At 49.5% G+C, this 20,890-nt stretch overlaps 2 protein-coding genes across 15 annotated transcripts in view; one reads left to right on the forward strand and one right to left on the reverse strand.

Moving 5' to 3' along the window:
• Positions 1–4,435: 4,435 nt before the first annotated feature.
• Positions 4,436–19,392, reverse strand: NONO (non-POU domain containing octamer binding). 10 transcript variants are annotated; one of them, XM_040083882.2, is made up of 11 exons: positions 19,295–19,392; positions 17,615–17,783; positions 14,833–15,053; positions 13,539–13,840; positions 11,407–11,502; positions 10,350–10,546; positions 9,552–9,636; positions 8,407–8,509; positions 7,051–7,093; positions 6,611–6,720; positions 4,436–5,493 (listed from the first exon to the last, which is right to left on the reverse strand). In XM_040083882.2, exons 2-11 carry the CDS (start codon positions 17,772–17,774, stop codon positions 5,356–5,358), a joined length of 1,455 nt encoding a protein of 484 aa, XP_039939816.1. In that variant the 5' UTR covers positions 17,775–17,783; positions 19,295–19,392; the 3' UTR covers positions 4,436–5,355. The 10 variants fall into 10 exon arrangements, with proteins under 10 accessions (XP_039939816.1, XP_039939820.1, XP_039939811.1 ...); XM_040083886.2 differs by having other exon boundaries at positions 17,660–17,783; positions 19,295–19,391; XM_040083877.2 differs by lacking the exon at positions 19,295–19,392 and adding an exon at positions 18,759–18,836.
• Positions 19,269–20,890, forward strand: part of ZMYM3 (zinc finger MYM-type containing 3) — a 32,102-nt gene continuing 30,480 nt past the window's right edge. For 2 of the 5 annotated variants that reach the window (XM_040083870.2, XM_040083876.2), the window contains exon 1: positions 19,269–19,372. The gene's annotated coding sequence lies outside the window, so the exon portion shown is untranslated. Of the gene's footprint in view, positions 19,373–19,836; positions 19,975–19,999; positions 20,022–20,890 lie in introns of those variants that run through there. The other 3 variants (XM_040083871.2, XM_040083875.2, XM_040083872.2) reach the window with 3 other exon arrangements.

Below are 20,890 nucleotides of genomic sequence, written 5' to 3' on the forward strand. Positions count from 1 at the left end.
TTTCTTTGTGCTGTTGCTGTTTGCAGGGACAGCTGTTTCCTGGGTGCTGCCCTGACCTCCAGGAGCACACAGCACCTGGGCACCATTCCTGCTCAGGAGCTGGGGTTGATAGAAGTCCTTGGCACTATCAGACAGCACAAAGAACAAGTCCAGCAGGCAGAAGATGCCCAGGGATTCTGCTCAGGAGGTGAGCCCACAGGGTGTGCCATGGCTGATGCAACCCTAACCCTGTCCTATGATGTTTGTTTAACCTGCTTAATCCCCCAACAAAGGCTGAAGAATTTTCTGTCATCCCAAGGGGATCTCCAGAGCTAGGGTGGACTGTTGCCAGAATTCTGGCGCTTATCAGGGAGAAGACTCCAGATTATTTCATGCTGTCCTGCTGCTTCACCTCCAGCTCAGTTCTGCCATCCCCACCTTGAGATGCCCCAGCCAGCATCAACATCAGGTTTCTCCTTGTCAGCTCCTTAGCAAGAAGGCAGCCCTGCTGCAGGGGAGGACAGCTATCACTGTCACACCTCTTTATACCCTGGGTCACCTGTGCACAAACCTACATCCACCCAAAAGCTGGGAGGGAAATGAGGGCAGTGGGGAATGTGTCACATCAGCATGAGCCATGTGGCTTCAAAGCACTGTACTGCCTCAGGTGACAACTGACCCAACACTCCCAAAGGTGGCTAAAAAAGATGCTGCTGGAATCCAGAGCCTCTTCTTAGGTGAGAAAGATCACTGGGACCCAAGGAGCTGGGCAGAGGCCTGTGACAGGGGAATTTGCTGTCCTGGGGGCTGAGCAGAGCTATAGTGTTTCAGATCTCCCTGTTCTTTCCACAAGCTGTCAGCAAGGCTGCAGCTGTCACCGAGCCCGTGCCAGTGAGAATACAGAGCTCAGGTTACCCTGCACACCTCAGGGGAAACGCCAGCAGGATGATGTGGCTGACACACATCACAGAGATCAACAGCAGGTACCCCAGGGACTGTGGCTGAGGCAACTCTGCACCTGAGACAGGAATCGAGCTGCCAATTAAAAATGGAGCCTGTTTGCTTTATGTACACCTAATTCCACATACAACAGATCAAAAAAAGGAAGTAGAAAAAACAGAATAAATTATTCTCAAACCCAGCTTAATGTGCTTGCCCTGGAACAATCAGGGTCAGTGTAAGACAGCCCTACAAGGTCCTGGGGAGAACATGCTGGATACCTCCAGGGAAACAAACCCAGCTCATTCCTGACCCTTCAGTCATTCAAGATGCCCTGTGGAGCCAGGGAGGCAGCAAGACACTGCATTTCTAAAGCACAGAGTAATTCCTCCATACAAAAGCTCATCAGGTGAAGGGATGGATATCCCTGAAAAACATATTACTGCCATGTATGCAGCAGGCAGGATTAATGTTTTATTTATTCGGGCAATAAAATCTTTCTCAAAAGAACACGTGCTGAGCAATTCTGCAGTAATTCTGCCTGGCCACTCCTCAGATTGCATTGCTAAGGAATTATGTGCCACCTGTCCAAGGGGTCTGCACTGCTTGTACTCAACTGTTCAGAGAACAGGTTTGAAAAAGACCAGAAAACTACCAGAAATGGGTATATGGGCAACCTCTCCATCCAAGACTACTGTTTTTCTGCAGGCCTGTTGCTGCAACACTTCAGTCTCACTGGACAATTACAACCTCAAGCTGATAAGGACTTTCTCCCTGTAGTTCAGACAGGGTCTTACTCCAGAGATAGTTCCTTGGAGCTGAATTGTTCCTTTAGGAGTTGATTTACTCTGGTGCTCACTCAGAAGGCACATGCCACCTTCCTCATCAAAAAGTGCACTTTAGTCCTCAGTTGGAACCAGTCCAAAAAGAAGAGTTCAGTCTGCTCCTCAGATTCAGTTGGGTGTCAGTAGCTGGCATCCTAAACCAAAATCTGCTGGCTGAAGTACCTGAGCTGGCACTGAGTGTGGGGTTGTAGCAGTTTTCCTTTTGAGGGTCCTGTTGCCTTTATAGCAAGGTCACTGCGAGCTCAGAGCAGAGTGGCCAAGCTCTAGTGAGGGGAAGTGCCCCAAAACCAGAGTTGTGCCTGGCTGAGCTCCTTGCTTTCTTACTCTTTACTTACATCTGGCACCAGATACTCAAGTCACGACCAAGAGAGAATGATGGCTCCTTTCAGCCTTTCAGCAAGGCCACAGAAAATCACATCTTCTTCTTTCAGCCCCCAAAGGTAGCTCACTGGAGAAGTAGTTTAGCACATGCCATCACTTGTAGCTTTCTGTGACAAATTACAGCTGCTAATGAGAGGCATCGTGCCAGGAAAAAAAATGAAATGTTTGTCTACTGCTTTAATATGACAAAATTATCCACATACCAGCTGGATTTTTCAGATTTCTATCTTTGATTCTTGCAAATGTACTCACTACTGCTGAAGAGGAAGCTGCATAAAGCACAAGTTGTAACTTCTGAAGTCCACAAATGATGGGGGTTTAAAGCTAAGAGCAAAGTGGTAAGAACCAAATTGCTCATCAGTCCTTGGTGTGATGCAAACTGATACTGGAGAACTGCATTTTAAACCAGCTGATCAAATACGACAGCAAAAGGCAACGGTTTCTCCTCAGAAGAGTTAAAATATTTCATCAGTCTGCAATTCCATAATAGCCAGCACTCTGGAAAGGCACACACAGGGAAGCATTCCCTTCTGCACAGCAGCTGAACCTCAGCACAGCAGCGCTGTGAACAGCCCAGCCTCGGGAGCTGCACTCACCGCCTGAAACAGGCAGCGCAAGCACCACCAAAGCCCAAAGTGCTCCAGCAGAGCAAGGGACTGCTCTGGAGTGAGGCAGCTGTAGATGATTCTGCGCTACAGTCTGGCCCTGACACACCTCTGAAAATCTCAGTAAAGGTTTGCTTTATAGTTTCCTTAGTCACAGGTTTTCAGTCTCCTCCTTTAAAGCAAATTAAGAATAGTTACCTAGAGCATTCATACCAGAATTTAGTTTTCTTTCATTGCCATCACTGGATCTTTAATTTAAGTATTTAAAATCTTGTTAGATGGGCTTTGAGCAGTGCTAAATTCCTCCTTCCCTATGATTTTACACACCCTTTTCTCCCAGGGAAAGGCAGTAACCAGACCCATCCTTATCTTGTATTTGCTCAGGACTGAGGCAGCAGCACTGATGCTGAATATCTGAGCTCTGCTGTTTCACTAGGACAGCAACTTCTTGGACTGCTCAGTAACACACAAACCTGCTGAGCAACAGGCAGGTGAAGGAGGTAATACAGACACCTGGATGCAGCTTCATGGCTTCTTCTCCTCACACTTCACAATTCAGAATGAAACAATGTACTTACCCAACAGCCAGGGCATTAGGGAATGTCTGCCAGCCTCATTCCAGACACAAGCTACAAGAACAGATCCATCTTCCACGGGGCAACACAAAAGCTAATTAGCATTCTCACTTGAGGTTTTGCAACAGTGAGCTGTTCTAGCAAAATGAGCCAGATGTAAAACATCACCAAACTCTTCATACTTCACTATCAAGCTGATAACCACCACTAGATACCATATCATCTCAGCAAGCCAGCTGCATGACGCTTTCAAATGTGCAAAACAAATTAAGAAACAAAGAGCATTGGCTGTAGCCTCTCTTCCCTACATCTTATCATCCCACACCAGGTTAATTAAAAGCCATCCAAAGATGGGGTAAACCAATCAAGCCTCCAGAGTGATTATTTTATCTTCCCCTACCTAAAGAGCACCGACAGGACCAAACCCTAATTTAAGGTTCTTACTTTGGTAACATTAGGCATCTCAAAATGTTTTCATCCTTCCTATGATTTCAGTTTTTCAAGGCACCTTCTTACGCCTTTAGGCTATAACACTTCCTCCCTCCTCCCTTTCCCACCCGAATTTATTTCTAAGCTTCCCCCTTTGCAGTCTCAACCTGAGAGACTCACTGGGAGAACTGCAGTGACAGAAGGCTCCCACGTAATTCTCATGAATTACACTAGATAAAGCATCACTGTTGCCATCAGTGAGTCCTCTCCTTCCTATCCCAGCACAGGAGTTCTGGGAAAATCCCAGCCAGAGGCAACTGCAGCACAGAGCAGAGACACAACTCTGTACTCTGCGCCTGAGAAAGGAATCGTGCTCCAGGCTCCCAGTGACACATGGCCAAGTCTTGCATCTCACCTCTGCAACCACAACAGACACATCCCAGGTATTTCAGCAGCTCCTTTTCCTCATTCTGACCTGCTGAAGTCGAAGGTCACATTCTAACACACAAATAAAACGCATTCTGTGAGAAGGAAAACTGTTAGAAAATTCTCAGGGGTTGAACACCCTCTTTACAGAGCTATGCAAGAACAACTTTTGCACCATAACCCGAAACTTCATTAAATTCAATCCACACCTATACATTTGTATTAAAAAAAAAAAAAGAACAGACAAGACACCAGATAAAAAAGGCTTAAAATCCACTTTAATAATGCATTCCTGTAACATTCCTCAGACAAACTCGAACTTTTTTTAGTGGGACAATTACAGTTTGTGTTCAAACAGTTTACACTAAATGAAAAAATGTTGTATTACTTCTACACAAAAGACAGGCAAGGTTAGGATTATACAAACATTTGTTTCAGTTAAATCTTCAGCATGAGATACAGTATCTTTTACCCAATAGATTGTACTTTACTACCAGTAAAAATAAAGAGATACAACACATTATTAAAAAAAAAAAAAAAATCCATCCAAACAAGAACCTCCCAGCCATTCAGGCTGCACGACTGTCAACTACTTCAAAGAAACAAATGGTCCAGGTAAAAAAAAGTAACTAACAAGTTAGGAGGAAGAGGGAAAAAAAAAAAAAAAAAAAAAAAAAAGAAGAAACAAAATCTCCCCCAATTCACTACATGACGGATCATTTGGAGCTATATAAATTTACAAAATCATGGGAGCTGCAAAGTACCCAAATGCTGCCCTGGTTCTCCAGAGACTCCCCTGTGCTCTTAAGCAAGGTACACTACACTGAAAAAATGCCAAGACATACTGAAACTTTATCTAATTTAGTCTCATGATATCAACTGCAAACAGGAAACCTGGAATGGTCAAGGCATCAGGGTCCTTGCAAGATTTTAGCGTAACAGAACCATGGCAGCCTCCCAGAATCCATTTTTCACTTTGAAATTAGGAATGCACCACATGAAATTTTCTAAAACCTTTACCAGTCAGACTGCACTCCCCTCATCCTAGAGTGGCTTTACCAAAACAGGCCCTAATTAACTACCTTTAAAACATCCCCCCTCCCCCCCAAGCCGAACCCCACGTGGCCTGCCAAGATTTCTTTCTTTGGGGCGTGTACAGGGGACAGCTTAATCCTGTTAGTATCTGCGACGCTTGTTAGGGCCAAAATCCCCCCCTGGATTTCCTCTGTTGAAGGCAGGCGGGGCCCCTCCCATCGCTCCAAGGCCTTCCATGGCTCCACCCTGGCCGAAGCGGTCCGGAGGCGGCGGTGGAGTCTTGGAACAACGACAAGTGCAGAAGAGGCAGGAAGAAAAGGAAGAACAAAGGGCAGTTAAAAGCCATTTGAGTCGATTTGAATTCTATCAGCATTCCACAATTCCAGCTGACCTCAATGCAAGCATTCACCCTAGCAAAAACATCGCCACGGTCCCAAAGCTGGACTGACGGGACCGTGGCAGAACAAAGTCCCTTTCTGAACTCATCTGAACTCACCTTCCCTTTCCACTCCTGGCTTCATCTTCCCCCTTAATTTCCACGTGTAGTGCACATTCCCTTAACCTCAGCTGCTTTGCTCTCCCTACCACTTAGGTACAAAAGCTTTTAAACAAATAAAACTGTTCTTTACGATAAAAATCTGTGTCATAGCAGTAACCACAGAGTAAGAAGTCTGAGTAGGAACATTTGCAGGAAAACTGTTTATTAGACCAGTTCATAAAAACCACTGCAGGAAGATGAACTTTCAGGACAAACTTTACTAGTTTGTAAAGACTGCTGCTGTTTCTGCTGGTGACTGGAAGTGCTGACACCGTGGGAGGAGCAATCCTCTGTGTGACAGAGGAATGACAGATGCCACAACAGCCCGAGTCTATTGCAGCAAAGTTTAAAACTAAATCAAATACAAAAATTTTTACAAGTCAGACAAATAAGCATGAACTTCACTGCTTTCCTCCTCCTAAAAAAATTAGCAGAACTCACTCTGTCCTATGAGAACAGGAGATAACTGTTTTTCGGAACTGGTGATGAACAGAACACTCCTGAAAGCTTGGCTTTACGCCTGCCAGTATCTACTCTCAAAAAACTCTCAATTTAACAAAGTGCTTCCCATCAGGTCATTTAAAAACAACCACGTTATTGCTAAGATCTTCCTAACAATCGTTTTAGCACTAGCTCTCTTGGAAGTAAATCAAGCAGTTATTAGACTTGGCTCCATCTCCTGAAAATGATCAGCTCCTATCAAGGCAAGATTAACTTCTGAAAATTTCAGCAGGACTGAAGCAACAGGTCTGGGTAGACAAAGAGGCTTCAACTTCAGCAGCTAGTATTTTTTAATATGGGAAACAACATAATCTGCATTTTAAAGGTGTGCACAAAAAGCAGATGGAGATACACTACCATTCCCATGGCTCCATCAGGGATCATAGCTCCAGGACCAGCAGCAGGAGGTGCAGGAGCTGGGACATTGGTACCACCCATAGCTCCTCTATTGTTCATGCCAATGGTACCTGGAAAAGAAAACCGAGGAACAATGCTGGCACACACACAGCGCCTGGGGTCTGCTCATCACCCCAGAGCTACAAAAAGCTGCTCCATGCAGGGACAGAGTCCTTATTAACCCCTATTAACCAGCTTTGCACTATGGTCAACAACAACTGATGTTGCTTTGCAGCATGTTGTGTTTCCTGTCACATGAATACTTCCTCTTACTAGCCTGGGAGATTACTGTGACTGAGTTTCTAAATAAGAAGCCAATAAAATGAGATCACTAAAAAAAAAAAAGTGCAGATTTTGTAAGAGAGGAAATGAATATGCACAGGAACAAAGAATACTCTTACCTCCCATACCCATCTGTCCCATTCGCATGTCTGGTGGCTCCCTCTGGAAAGACAGACACTCATTTCAACCGATTATCAGGCTTTTAAAAATGTTAATTATACAAATTCAATGACTTCTGAGGATTTACTACTGAACAATGTGTAGAAAAGTAATTCCCAGGGTAAATTTCAAAGGCAGGAGCAGCCTTCACACGATAGCTGCTGAATGAACAGGTCTTATTTTAAATATCTCATTATAAAAGGTTGTTTTTCAGAATGATAATAAAGCATCCAGCAGCAAAGCTGCACATGCAGACTTTAGCAAAGACATCTTGATGGAAAGATGCGCTGAGCAGTAGTAACACATTAGGCAGAATTAGTTTTGCTACTCCCTCAGCATAGCTAAGAAGCTTTTCCTGTTGAAAGGAATGCAAGATTACATAAAGACACAGTACTGGGTCACTTGCATTAAAATACCATTTAGTGTGCTCAATTTCTCTTTTATTAAGCAAGCATCAGAAACACCTGCCACAGATTTCTCTCACTGTAAAACCAGGAGCACCTCCTTTTTTCACAGTGCTAAGTGAAGACAACTTTCACTTCATCCATAGACTCTGCCATTATGATATGAAGGCAGTATTATTTGTAGGGATGAGGCTATCTGCTGCACAAGGAGAATATTCCCACATTTGGCCCAGCCATGCTCTTGGCCTTTTGATCTGACACATATTTAGCTATTTTGCCTAGGAGCCAGGTTTCACTAGTAGGCATTAAACACTTACTGCCAGCTGCATCAGTGCCACTACACCACCTGAACAGCCCTACAGTTGCCTCCACAATAGAAAGTGGCTGGCACGGGAAAAAAAAAAATTTAAGGGGTTCTCTATAGAACTAGAGATACTGTTATTAAAAGGCAGGTTACCACCAGGTTACACTACAAAAAAACACTTGACCAACTGATTTTTAAATACAAGCATATACCATTCCTGCAGCAATGCCTCCAGTTGGGATAATTTTATGATGACACACTGCAAGCTAGAGATATTGCCAGTCATATAATCATAACAGGGTTCTGCAGCAGCGCTTTAGGACTCTGTGTGTATTGCTGTTAGAATAGAATTAGTCAGCAGACATTTTTCTGTACAGCAAGACAGCTACAGAGGGTCCTACATGAAGAGCAGTGGAACAGAACTGGGGGATTTATAGTTTCCAGGCTAAACTGTTATTAAGATTAGAGGGAGGCAATAATTTAGGGTAGAATGCACTAGTGAGGTACAGTCCTCCAGCCAAGCTGAAAATTCACAGAAAGCTGTGCTGTGGAAAGGAAAAATCTACTGTGAGTGTAGAGACGTAATGGAAATGTAGAAGCACTCATACCGCATCAGCAAAATTCCCTTTAAAGCCTTCCTGCTGGCGTCTCATCATCTCTTCTTGCTGCCTTCTCATTTCCTCCTCACGGCGCCTGCGTTCTTCCTCTTGCCTGTGAAGAAAGTCCAAGGATGCTCAGCACAAACACCAACCACCTGCATCACTTTGTTGCAGTGCTGCCTCGTGGATCTTCATTAGACATTTTACACTTCAAACTTTCAGTTTAGAGGAGCTTATTTAAAAAAAACCAAACACTTGTGTGCATGTGTCTCATGAGGGGGAGCTGAAGGACCTGGAGGGGCTTATTCTGGATAAAAGGAGGCTCAAGGGGGACATTATCACTCTCTACAGCTGCCTGACAGGAGGGTGGAGCCAGCTGGGAGTCAGCCTCTTCTCCTAGGTAACAAGTGACAGGACAAGACAAAACGGCCTCAAGTTGCACCAGGGAAAATTTAGATTTGGTATGAGGGAAAATTTTTTTGCCAGAAGGGTTACAAAGCATTGGCACAGGTTGCCCAGAAAATGGTGGAGTCACCATCCCTGGAAGGATTTAAAGGATGTGTAGATGTGGTGCTTAGGGACATGGGGCTTGGCAGTGTTAAGATTCACAGCTGAGCTCACTGATCTTAGAAGTGTTTTCCAGCCCTATGCACACAGCATCTCCCAAATGCATGCTGATTACAGGCAATATCATGCATCAAGCCTGACAGCTCTCAATCCCCTTCTATTACAAATGGTCTGGTAATCATCCTGGAGCTTCTCAAAATGATCCCAAGACAAGGAAGTGCTACAATGGAGAGAGAAATCTCAGACTAAGTTACCCCTCAAGTGAAAACAAAGATGCTGGAATGGGATTTCCTATCTGCAGCACTGAAGCCACTTAATCACAGCAGAGATTCTGATTTTTCTATCTGCCTCATAAAGGAGCTTAACTGAGACACAGAAATGTGAAGAAGCAAACACTAATCAGTGGAAAAAACTCCTAACTCTTCCATCTTAAAACAAATGTACACTCTTCCCTATCAACAAAAAAAGCCCAAAGTAACAGCCACACTTGACACAGCAATTAAATCGTCACAATGAGCAATTAGGTGCAGTGAAGAGGTATTTTATTCCACCATGGATTCACAGCATTTCACAACCTGCCCTCTTACCTGAGTTCCAACTGTTTACGTTTTTGAACTTCTTGGTTATGCAACTCCTCCATTCTCCTCAGCTCCTCCTGGCGTCTCATTAGATCTGTGTAAGAAAACAGTAAAAAACACCATCAGACCCATCTCCCATGTCACCTCTTATGAATTCCTGAACTAGAACACAGAAGACAAAAAGGTAACAGAGCCTTCACCAATACAGGAGCCTCTCTCTATGTTAGGTTCAACAAGATTCAGTGCCAGGTCCTGTCCCGGGTCACAACAACCCCCTGCAGCTCCAGGCTGGGCAGAGGGGCTGGAAAGTGCCTGGTGGGAAAGGCCCTGGGGGTGCTGGGCAGCAGCAGCTGGACACGAGCCAGGTGTGCCCAGGTGAGCAGGAGGCCGATGGCACCTGGCCTGTCCCAGCCACGGGTGCCCAGCAGGAGCAGGACAGTGACGTCCCCCTGGCTGGGCGCTGTGAGGCCACTGCTCAAATCCTGTGTCCAGAGAAGGAACAGAACTGGGGAAGGGTCTGGGGAACAAGTCAGATGAGGAGCAGCTGAGGGGGCTCAGCCTGGAGAAAAGAAGGCTCAAGGATTCTCTATTGCCCTACAAGTACCTAAAAGGAGGTTAATGGCTGGACTTGCTGATATTTTCCACCTAAACAATTCCATGATTCCATTTATTTGCTGCTACCATGCTTGGTTACAAGACAAGCAACCACCACAGCTCCCCTTCAGTGGTCTCCAGCCATTCTACTGAGCCACCCGCTCCTGGACAGCGCAGGGCCCTGCTCCCACCCTGTATTTATGTGACTGATACCTTGCCGCATGAGCATCACTTGGTGCTCGTGGCGAGCTGCTTCCATTTCCATTTCCAGCTTCTCTCGAGCTTCCTTGATGTTGCGATCTACTTGTTCCTGCTGCTGCTTCTCCATTTCTATCAAAGCCTTCCAACGCATGGCATATTCATATTCAAAGCTGCCAGGCTGTGCAAACCGAGGAGGCTGCTCACGCTCCCTGTCAAACAATGAGGAGCTAGTGAATGCTTCAGGAGAGCAAGGAGGAACCAAAAAAACTCTGTGTGTCAAATGTAATAGTAGGTCCTTTCAACAGCTAATGGTGCCTGAGACATCAGTTTGCCTGCTCCTTGGGCATCATCTTATTCCTGCATGGAAGCTGTCCTCCTCCTTAACAAGCAATGACACTGCTTTCCAAAGAGATTCTGGGTAAAGAGATTTAGAAATACCCGTGAAAGCAACTGCCTTTGCTTCTGCTGCACATCTTATGGACAGATGCACTCCAGAAACAAACACTGACCAATGCGCATGTTATTTTCATTCAGCACCTGTAGAACAGGACTATTCCTAATCCCATCTCCTGAAGCTCTCATCTTCCTTACTTGAAAAGTTCATGAGCTCACATGGTTTGCTAATGCCAGCTGCTCAGATCACAGGATTCCTGCCTATACTGGGAAGCCTTCTAAGACCCTGGTCTTATACCTGGATAGCTCTACGCTAGTCACATAATTCCTTACATTTCTGTTGTGGGTTCAAGTGTTTCCCATATAGACTTTCTGTAATACTTCCCAGCAAATCTCATGTCACCTGTGTTATCTCAAATTGACCCAATTTTTTATTCCAACAACTGAAATGAACTTATATGGAGTATGTGAAGGCTGCCAGTCTTTCCAGCAGTGTGGACTCCAGATCACTGTTTTCTTTCAGCCAATCATGGCAATCAGTGAATGCAATTCTCCTTCCAAAGTCAGGTCACATTTATGGAAAAACAGAAGGACATGATGAGCATTGATGAACCACCCTTCTAAGACTGAGGCACTAGCCCACACTCTCCTCTCCTGTTGCACGCCAGGCACATACTTGTGATATTGCTGGTTTTTGATGACTAGTTTCTCTGGTAGACCCTCCTCATCATCATACTGATCCATGGGCTCCACAGTGACAGGGCGAGGGAATCTGTAAAGAAAAAGTGAGGTGCTCCCAAGAAAATTCAACAACAAGCTTGTAGTTTTGGAAAGCACAACTTACATTGCTTTTAGCACTGCTCAAAAAAACTCTAGAGCGGCTGGGGATCTCAACCAAAGTGAAACCAGAAATTACTTTGAACACTCTTTTCTTTTTTTCTAGCATAGGAGTGTAACTGCTAAACAAAATCCTTGTTTAATCCAAAATTGTACTGCAAAAATAATATTTGTAGTTACTTGGTTCAAATTAACAGCTTAACTGGAATCCTGACATCCTCCAGTCGGATCTACTCAGCATGAAGTCTTGTCTCTAGAGTGGCACAAGTGCATCTGTGCCTTTTTACGTCTGTCTAAAGCAAAGAGTCACCACAGCACTCCTCAGTGGAGGCTGCAGGCTGTACCATCCAGTCACACTTTCCTGGTGAGGCCACCGTGTGCTATTGTTGCTTGGCAACAGTGCTCCAGAAAGGTCCACTGGGCCCCTGTCTGAATTTCCACCCCCCAGGGAATCCACTGGTGCACCTCACAACAGACACTGCAGACGTGTCCTTCCGTCTTCCTGGCTTCTGCGTGCACAGGAAAGTATTGACCTGGTCCCTGAATCAGCTCTCCACCACAGCACTGACACTGCTCATCCTCACCACAAAGCAGCGCCCCAGCTTCCCATGGGCTCCTCAGTGCCACATGCCAGGGCTGGGCAAATGGAGATGATCCTGTTGTGCCAAGTGGCACTGGGTACCCAGGCTCCAGCAGGAAGGCAGGATATGGAAGGGTAAAATCCATTTCCTCAGCCCAAGATCCGTAACACAGCTTTTCACTTTCATGTGACGTATTCCATTATTAATAATCTTATTTTCTAACATGAACCGATTTCAAACAGTTTATCTAGCTTTCTTGTCTTGAACTAGGATAAACCAGAACAAGTTTAATCAAAATCAAACCATAGGATTTGATTTTGATTAAGAAAAGAAAGAAAGGAACAACTAGACTTGTTTGTGGTCTTAGCTATCAGAACCCAACGTACTGGTAGCTCTAAAGAGACTGAATGTTAACCTAAGTTATGCATTGATAGTAATTCGTTTTGCAGGATCACTTTATAAAAACCCTGTTTTCATGGTTCTTTCAGGTATAGACTTGTGAATCAGCAAAAGTTCCCTAACAGTAATCCTCCTGTAGAGTACTACTCACTATGCTGCTTATTCTCAAGGAGTGCCAGGGAGAAAAACAGGCACTAAAAAAGAAATGAGCAAAACCTGCTTTCTGAAACTGAATGTGCTGCACATCCACAGGAGATGAGAGGCACAAAACTTAAAAAAAAAATTACTTTAAAATGAGCAATATAGCCTCATTTCAGGAAGCGTTCCAGACACAAATTCTAGGAGCATAATGCAGAATAGAATAATTTTTTCCCAAGAGATCAGAAATGGCTCTCTCTTAACAGAGCAACAAACTGCATTGTGGAATGCAACTGGAATTGGTCATTCGTTTGAGCAAGTTCACGTAATTATGAAAGAACATGCTTTTCTGCCTTATTCAAGCACAGGGAAAACAGTTTATAGTGGTGAAAACTCCAAACAATCCATCTAAGCAGCCTCTCCAACAGATCCCATGCCCACAGTGGCATTCCACCCCAGGAGTACATGCTAGAAGCAGAATCCTGTCCCAAGACTCTCCCCTTCAGTGACCCACAGTGTACAATTAAAACACTTTCACCTCACTTCCAAACAAGTTAGATGAATGATCTCAGACAGGTCCCGTTTTTAAAGGCTGCTTTAATTGCCCAAGGTTGTTTTATGAAGAGTTATTTGAAAGTTTCATGCACTTACCCCACTAGCAGCTTCCCAGAAGAAAGTTTTCAGACCTGAGCTTCAGCACAGACTGTCTCTTGTTGGAAAACTAAATGAAATTCACCCCAGGCCAATCCCCTACCGCCTCATGCCCCATCTGTGGTGTTAAGAACCAGCATTCTCCAGCCAATGCCACCCAGCTGCACATGCCAGCAGAGCCCCTCTCCCTGCCCACACTTACGTAGTTAGCAGGAAAGACCCATCACTACATCTATCCAGCGCTTTCCTAGCGGCAGGCTTCCCTGAGAACTCCACAATGCCTTTCCCAGAGGATCGTCCTCTGTCATCCACAATAACCACAGCCCTTTCCACCTGGCCAAACACTGAGAAGGCTTCCTCCAGGAGCTCATTGGACACAAACTGAGGCAGGTTCCTGACTGTCAGCGAGGCGCTGTGGCAGGCAAAGCGCACTCGGAGCTGCTTCCCACGGAGGGGCATGTTGTCCAGTTCCACCTTGGCAATCTCTGCCAGAGTGCGAGTTTCCTGCAGATAAAAACAGCCATCGTTAAAACTCCCAGTAAAGGATTAAACACAAGCTTTTTTCTTTTTTTTTTTTTTTCTTTGTAACAAGTACTTCTGAGAGAAATAAATGATACTCCCACAGCTTGGTAAGAAGTGTGCCAAAAAAACACAGCTATTCCTTATCATGAATGACTGAACAGCCAGAGTTTGGGGGTGGGGAGGGTAAGAAATGTATAACAAATATCTAAGTTTAGTCCAATGGTTCCTAAGTTTTGCTAGTATGAACTAAGCAAACAATGAAATTTTCATTATCACACGTAATTATATTAAGGCTACAAAGCACCTTTAAAAAAAATAACCAAGATTCATCTATTAACCAAGTCTGATAAGGAAATGCTGATAGTATGACAATCCATGACAGACCTTCTATGCCACTTTCACATCTGTCCACTCATTGAAATCCCAACCCAGCAGCTGCACTACATGAAAACAGCCCAGACATGGCTGTAGAAACGTCATCCACTCACCTGGGGGCTTTCTGAAAGGTGGTGCACGAGCCACAGAAGTTTGAGAACCACTCTATGGTGGTAGCTACTTCCCTTCCAGACACACTTCAACATGATCATCTAGAGATCCCCTACCTCAACAGCATTAACCACCCCAGAAATACTGCATGACAAACTATGCCCTTAGGAATTCCATTTTCCATAAATAGAGAAGTTCATTTTGTCTATAATAGCATCACATTCATGTGGGGCTTTTTCTGCTTTCTACCAGCTGATTTCAGAATAAATTTATCAGATCTCTCATGATTCCTGCCACAAGCTGCCTAGGTTCACATTTCTTTTCATAACAAGCTCTAGACAAACCACTAGGAAGCTAATCCAGGTTACTAAGATCATCAGCAGGTTTAATCAGCAAGACATCTGAACATCTACTACTTTTCAATTAGCAATACTGCTCCAGTGTGAGCCATCACCACAAAAAACTCCCGAAGGTGCCAAGTCACTCACCAGCCTGATAAAACCAAAGCCTTTGTCCTTGTGTATGAAGACTTCCCCTGCCTTGCCATACTTCTCAAACAACTTTCTCATCTCTTCCTCTGTAATATCTGGGGGCAGATTCCCCACAAAGAGGCGGCTTCTTTGGGTGAAGGTCTTTTCACCGGGTTTCCGGAAATTCTTCAGGTCAATAGTCAGGCCTTCATCTGAGGGGAATAAGGTACACAGCTGCTCTACAGTTGGGGGGATAAATTTTATTAGGTTTCATCACAGTGACCACAGAGACACAGGATAATACAGGTAACACCACCCATTCATTTTGGTCTTAAACCTCTCCAGCCATCTCTCCAGCAACAAAGGGGTTTTATTTCAGAATAGCCCCATAGTTGTTTTGTTGTTTTTTTTTTAAAACTGAACCTCAGTGCTCATTAACACCAGTGAATAACAGGCCAGAACTGGAGAAAACACCACACTGCAGCTTAAAATAACATCAAATATTTCACTCAAACTTTTTGAGATCTGGTCAAGATAACTGGCTCACAAAAAAATCAACTGTAGTCACAACACAGGAATTTGCTATTACAACACAAATAATTACAGAAAAGCCACAGTTTAGCCAGAAAACAGATTTTTACTCAAAATCACACCAAAAAAACCCTCCAGATATCTAGAAAATATCAAAATAAGAGGAAATTTTGTTCAGACAGATAACATTTCAGATAGCTGTCATTCTATGAGATGGGTTCCAGAGTATGGGTTTCCAAGCTGAAGAGAAGGCTGGAATAGTGAAAAGAGTGGGGAAAAATACCAACCCAAAACTCAAAAACACCTCCACCCCAAAAAACAGCCATATAGGTGACCCCTCAGAAAAATGACAAGATTATTTATTAAAAAAAAACCCAACAACTACGCAGTAAGTTATCCTAGAAGGGATTTTTAAAGTTGGAAAAGACCTCAGAGATCAAGCCCAAGGTTAAAGTATTTTCTGAGCTATCCAACAGAAATAAACACAAACAGTTACACTCAAACTCCCACAGGCATATACAATCTTTAACCCTTAATTCAGCAAGAGTGCAGCATGATCCTGAAAGCCCTGTTATGTGCCAGACACAGGGGTGGATTTAGCATCACTTTGTCATCCTGTGCCCCATCTTCTTAAATACATGAGGAACTTCAGCACACAGGACTATGAGGCACAGAAAGCAACTCCATTGCTTTGCAGAGGATACAAGTCATGGTCACACATATGAAATAAACTGTGAACATAAATGGCTTGACTCCAGCTCAAAGCAGGGCATTAAATGAGACTGTCCATGCAAAGACACTGCAAGGATAACCCTTTGATAGGAGTAAGCACCCCTCCATGGCTAACACTAAATAACCAGACTGAGCGTGCCCAGAGAAGAGCAGTGAGTGTAAGTTATCTACCTCACACAGCAAAGGTACAGGAGTGAAATGTTTTGCCTAGTTCACAGCATTACCACGAGTATTTGGGGATCAATTGTAAGGCCTGTGGATCCAACAGGAGGTACCTGGAACAGAGTTACACTCAGGGGTACACAGAGTACCACTGTTCTGCCACAGGAGACCTGTGCAAAGGAGACTCACTACAAGCTGATACCTGTGGGAATTCCCCAGTACAGCTGTACTGTAATTCTTTTCAACCTGGCTGGAAATGGCTGCTCTGCCACCCTTGTCTGTTATTGCCTGGGAACTGCTGAAGAGCCTGTTCAACTCAGCCACCTAACAAAAACATGCAGAATTTTTACCAGCCTGGCATCCTTGACACAAAAAACTCCACTTGGAGGAGTCACACTAAGTGCACAGGTGACTTCTACAAAGTTTTTGAACAGCCAAAGTGTACCAAACTTAAAAAAAAAAAAAATCCACATCTGATAAAACTAAAGCACTTCCCCCCCAGAAAAAAACGCTAAACTATCAGGTTAGATCAGTTCAGGCCCCTGAAGCCATTAACACATCCTGTCCCAGCTCACGAGCACGCACTCTGGAGTGCCAGTCCCCACTGACCAGGAAAACCTGGAAACTCGCTGGAGCAGAACGGCTTTCATCAGTCAACTGGCATTAAATACTAAGTAAAGCCAGCCATCTCCTGGTTCCTCATTATTTAAAAAAAAACCAAAAAAACAAAACAAACAGTCTTAAGGGGTGCCTGCAGATCACTGAAACAATGTTCTCGCTACACCATAATCTTCACTGAGAGCAAACTCACTTCTGTATAATCTAGTAACTGCCCTAGCAATCAAGCTTCTTAAGTTTCTAGTTTGCTAAGAAAACCGGTATTGAGAAGCCATCTGTTATGCCCGGGGAAAAGACAGGAACCAGACAATGAAAGACAGAGCTTGTTATGTTCACAACGCTTACGGACACGCTATCAAGAACGCACTGACTTCCAAGCTGTAAGTGATCGTTTCTCGAGATTTTGATGGAAACACGGAACCTCTATATTGCTGCCCTGGTTTTGGGAACGCAAGGAACCCACGAACACAGAAAACTTACAAACAAACGCCACAGAAGTCGCGCGTTCGAGCGGACGGAGCAAAACCAAAAAGAAAACCCACAAATACAACCCAGGTTCAATTAAAACCCTGGTTTCCGACGAGGGGAAAAACCTGATGGAGCAGGAGATGCTGCAGCATGCTTGGGAATCTAAGGATTTTTTGTTTTAACTCGGAAAAACGGGTTCCTTTTGTTCCTGCCGAGACCTGTTGCACCCCCGAGGGCCGCGGCTAACCCGAGGTTTCCCGCTGCACCGAAGCGGTCGCTCAGCGCCTACCCAGAGCGGGGCCGGGCGGGCCCCCGCGGCGGGCCCGGGACTCACTCTGGCTGTTGGCCTGCTGCCCGTTCGCGGGGATGGACGGCGGCGGGTGCTGCTGGTGCTGCTTGCGCGGAGCGTGGTTCTGCTTCTCCATGTTGAACCCCTTGTTGCCCTGCATCTTCCCCACCTAAAAGCAACACACGCGCGGTCGGGAAGCGGCCCGGAGCTCGGTCCCGGGTGGCTCCCGCCGGCCCCGCGTGCAGGGGCGGGGCGGGCCGCGCAGGCCGCGGCGGGCCCCAACACAGCCCCGGCGACGACGGAGGGGGGCCGAGCCGCGACCCTACCGCCCCCGCGACCTCACCTGGCGGCAACACCGGACAGGGACACGGACACCGGGACAAGCACCGGCCCCGGATACGGACACCGGGACGGACACGGGCACCGGGACCACGGCGGCCCTTAGAGGAGAGCGCGCGGCCGGAACTCGCGCAGCCTAACACGACGCCCCTCTCCCTGAGCTCCTATTGGCCACCCCGCGCCCGCCGCCGCGCCGCTGACTGGCCAAGCCCGCCGCCGCTCACAGCGGCCGCCGGGGCGAGGCGGGACCGGCTGGGCGTGCTCGGATCCCATTGGGCAGCGGCGCGGCCGCGCGCGCTGCCAATCACGGCGGCGGGCAGCAAGCTTGGGTGAGAGGCGAGCGGGGGACAAAGGGAGCGCCGCGAGCGGCCCCGCGCGCGGGGCGCAGGCGCGGGGTGGGCGCGCGGGGGCCGCGCGCTTTTAAAGGGCCAGCGGCGGCGCCGAGCGCGTGCCGCCCCGCCGCGCCCCCCGACGTGCGCCCGGCATGGCACCGGGGCGGCTCCGGGCTCGGCTTCCCCACCCCGGCCGGTGAGCGCCGGAGCCCGGGCAGCGCCGGGGGCCCGGCCTGTGCCGATCCGGTCTCCTCCAGGTGTCCTCCAGCCTCGTGCCCGCTCCTTGCCGCGTCCAGCCTCGTCGTCCAGACCCCGTTCCCGTCGCTGCCCCGCTGCGGCGGGGAAGGCGGCTCGGTCCGGCTCGGCAGAAGGGTCCCGCCGTGCCCTGCCCCTGCGAGCGCGGTCGTATCCTGCCCCGGGCGGGTTTCGTTTCACCGCCTCGCAATAAACCCTCCCGCTTCCCGCCGCCTCACCGGTGCAGGTGCTGCGCGCCCGCGGCCAGCCCGATCCCCCGGGCGCGGGATCCCCGGGCGGCTCATAGCCCTTGCGGAGTGCCCGCCGTCCCGCAGCTCCGCCGGGTCCCAGCCCACGCTCAGCCCCGGCACCCCTGCGTGCCCGCAGGCTGGGAAACCGCAGGGGGCGGGAGCGATGGGAGAGCCCCCAGCGCAGCGGAGCGGCCAAGAGCTGGATGCTGCCCCGCTGAGATGGAGGGGCCCGGGTCCCGCCGGCAGGGGAGCCCCCGGGGAGCCAAGCCTGGTGGGGCAGAGCAGCGCGGGGGGCACGGATGGAGGCGGGGAGGGGTAGGGGTGGCGCGGATGCTGGGTGGGCGCTGTCACCGCTGAGGAAAGGCACCCCAGGGCGGTGCGGGAGCGCAGCCCGGGCACGGCAGGGGGATCCCGGGTGCAGGCGCTGCCGGGAACGGGGGGCGCCGGGCCAGGCGGTCCCTCCTGGGGGCGGTGCCGCGTCCCGGGCCCCCGCGGAAGCTCCGCCCGGCCGCGCTGTCACTCACCGCCCCGGGGAGACGCTCCAGCTTCGGGGAGGCGGTGGCGGCGCCCGGGCTCGGCCGGGTGGGGCCCCCTGCGTGCAGGTAGAAGCCGTGGCGGCGCGGCTGAACCGGACCCCCCGGGACGGCAGCGGGGCTGGGGCCGGGAGAGGCGGCAGCGAGAGGGTTAAGGGGGGGGGCGGGGAGCGGGGTGGCGAGCCCATTCCGTGCGATCCGCTCCGCGCTTTGCGGGCGGCCGCACGGGCACCGGCGGGAACCGGGGAGCCCCGTTCCAGCCAGCGCCCCTCGCCGTGCTCCCCCCCCGCACGCCGCCGTGCCCCGCCAGACCGCGGCCGCTGCCCGCGCCCGGCTCCGTGCCGCCCGCCCGCCTGGACCCGCTCCGCGACGGCGATCCGTCCCAGGTTTTCCAGCCGCCCGCCGCGGTCCGGGCTGTGGCGCCGATCCCGCGCTCGGGGCTCTGCTCCGCGTTTCCGCGGCAGCTGCTCGTGAGCGAGTCTCGCGAGCCCAGGCCCCACCGCGGCCAATGAGAGCGCGCCCCTCGCCCCGCGCAGCCAATAGGGCCCCGCCGCCTCCCCCCCGTCGGGTTGCAGCGCGGTGAGGGCTCCGAGCGGCGCCTCCATTTAAAGGGGCCGCGACCCAAATCCGGGTTCTGGGTAAAGCGGGCGGTGCAGCACCGGGAGAGCCAGGTACGAGCGGTGGCGGTGGCGGGCGTGCCCCGGCGGTGTCCCGGGAGGTGCGGATGGGGCCACGGGCCGGTCTTGGGGCCCCGCGAAGAGGGGGCGGGGCGGCGGGGGTGGGGGGGTGGGTGCGCCCCCCGGGGGGGGAGGGGGCGCGCGCCTTGCGGGAGGGGGCGTGGCCGGTTCCCCACGAAGGGGCGTGGCCGGTGCCTCTCGCCCCCTGCCCGTGGCGGCCGCTTGGGGGCGCCCTGCGGCGGGTCCCGGGGGGCCGTGGTGGGGAGGGGAGCCCTGTGCGACCCTCGCCCCCTATGGGGGATCTGGGCTTTGGGTCCTCCCGGCATGGGTGGGGAACCCCAGCCTGACCCCCACCCCGCTGCAGCTCCAGTCCAATGCGATTTGCGCTGCGGTGCGGGGGAGGCGGTGGTCTCTGCACCCCTCCCGGTGTGGCTGGGCTACGCACTTGCCTGGTCCCCATCCCCGCCCCGATTTCATGGAGACCCCCGTGCGGCCCTCGCTCTGGAGGGGGGCGGATCTCTTGGAGTCACCCGGGATGGATGGGGAGCCCCCATGTGACCCCCATCCCCGACCTGATGCAGAGCGCACCCCGTGCCCCCTGCAGTGGGGGGGGTGGGTCTGGGCTCTGGATTCCCCCACTACGTCTGGGGAACCGACCATCCTCATCCTCATTCGCACCCCGCTTCCATGGAGACCCCAGTGAGATCCTTGTCCCTGTTGGGGGGGTGGTCTCTGGGCCCCCCTGCGATGGATGGGGAGCCCCAGGCTGGCCCCATCCCTGGTGGGAGTTGGCACAGGGAGGCGCGGGGGGCAGCCCTCGAGGGGGACTGTGGCTGGCTGTGCCCCCCAGCCATGCCAATGCCTGGGCACAGGGTTCATGGCTCCTGGGAGGCCCTGGAGTGCTCAGCCC

Source organism: Hirundo rustica, chromosome 21, assembly GCF_015227805.2.
Source record: "Hirundo rustica isolate bHirRus1 chromosome 21, bHirRus1.pri.v3, whole genome shotgun sequence".
Lineage (NCBI taxonomy): Eukaryota > Metazoa > Chordata > Aves > Passeriformes > Hirundinidae > Hirundo > Hirundo rustica.

What these genes read in the sequence shown, in the direction of transcription:
- NONO (XM_040083877.2), bottom strand. Translation starts at nt 18,824, where the DNA reads ATGAGCCGCCCGGGGATCCCGCGCCCGGGGGATCGGGCTGGCCGCGGG. An exon ending in GCTTTGGTTTTATCAGGCTG is followed by an intron (nt 13,841 to 14,832) that starts GTGAGTGACTTG and finishes TTTTATCTGCAG; the next exon opens with GAAACTCGCACTCTGGCAGA. An exon ending in AAGGGAATTTTGCTGATGCG is followed by an intron (nt 7,094 to 8,406) that starts GTATGAGTGCTT and finishes CTGTCTTTCCAG; the next exon opens with AGGGAGCCACCAGACATGCG.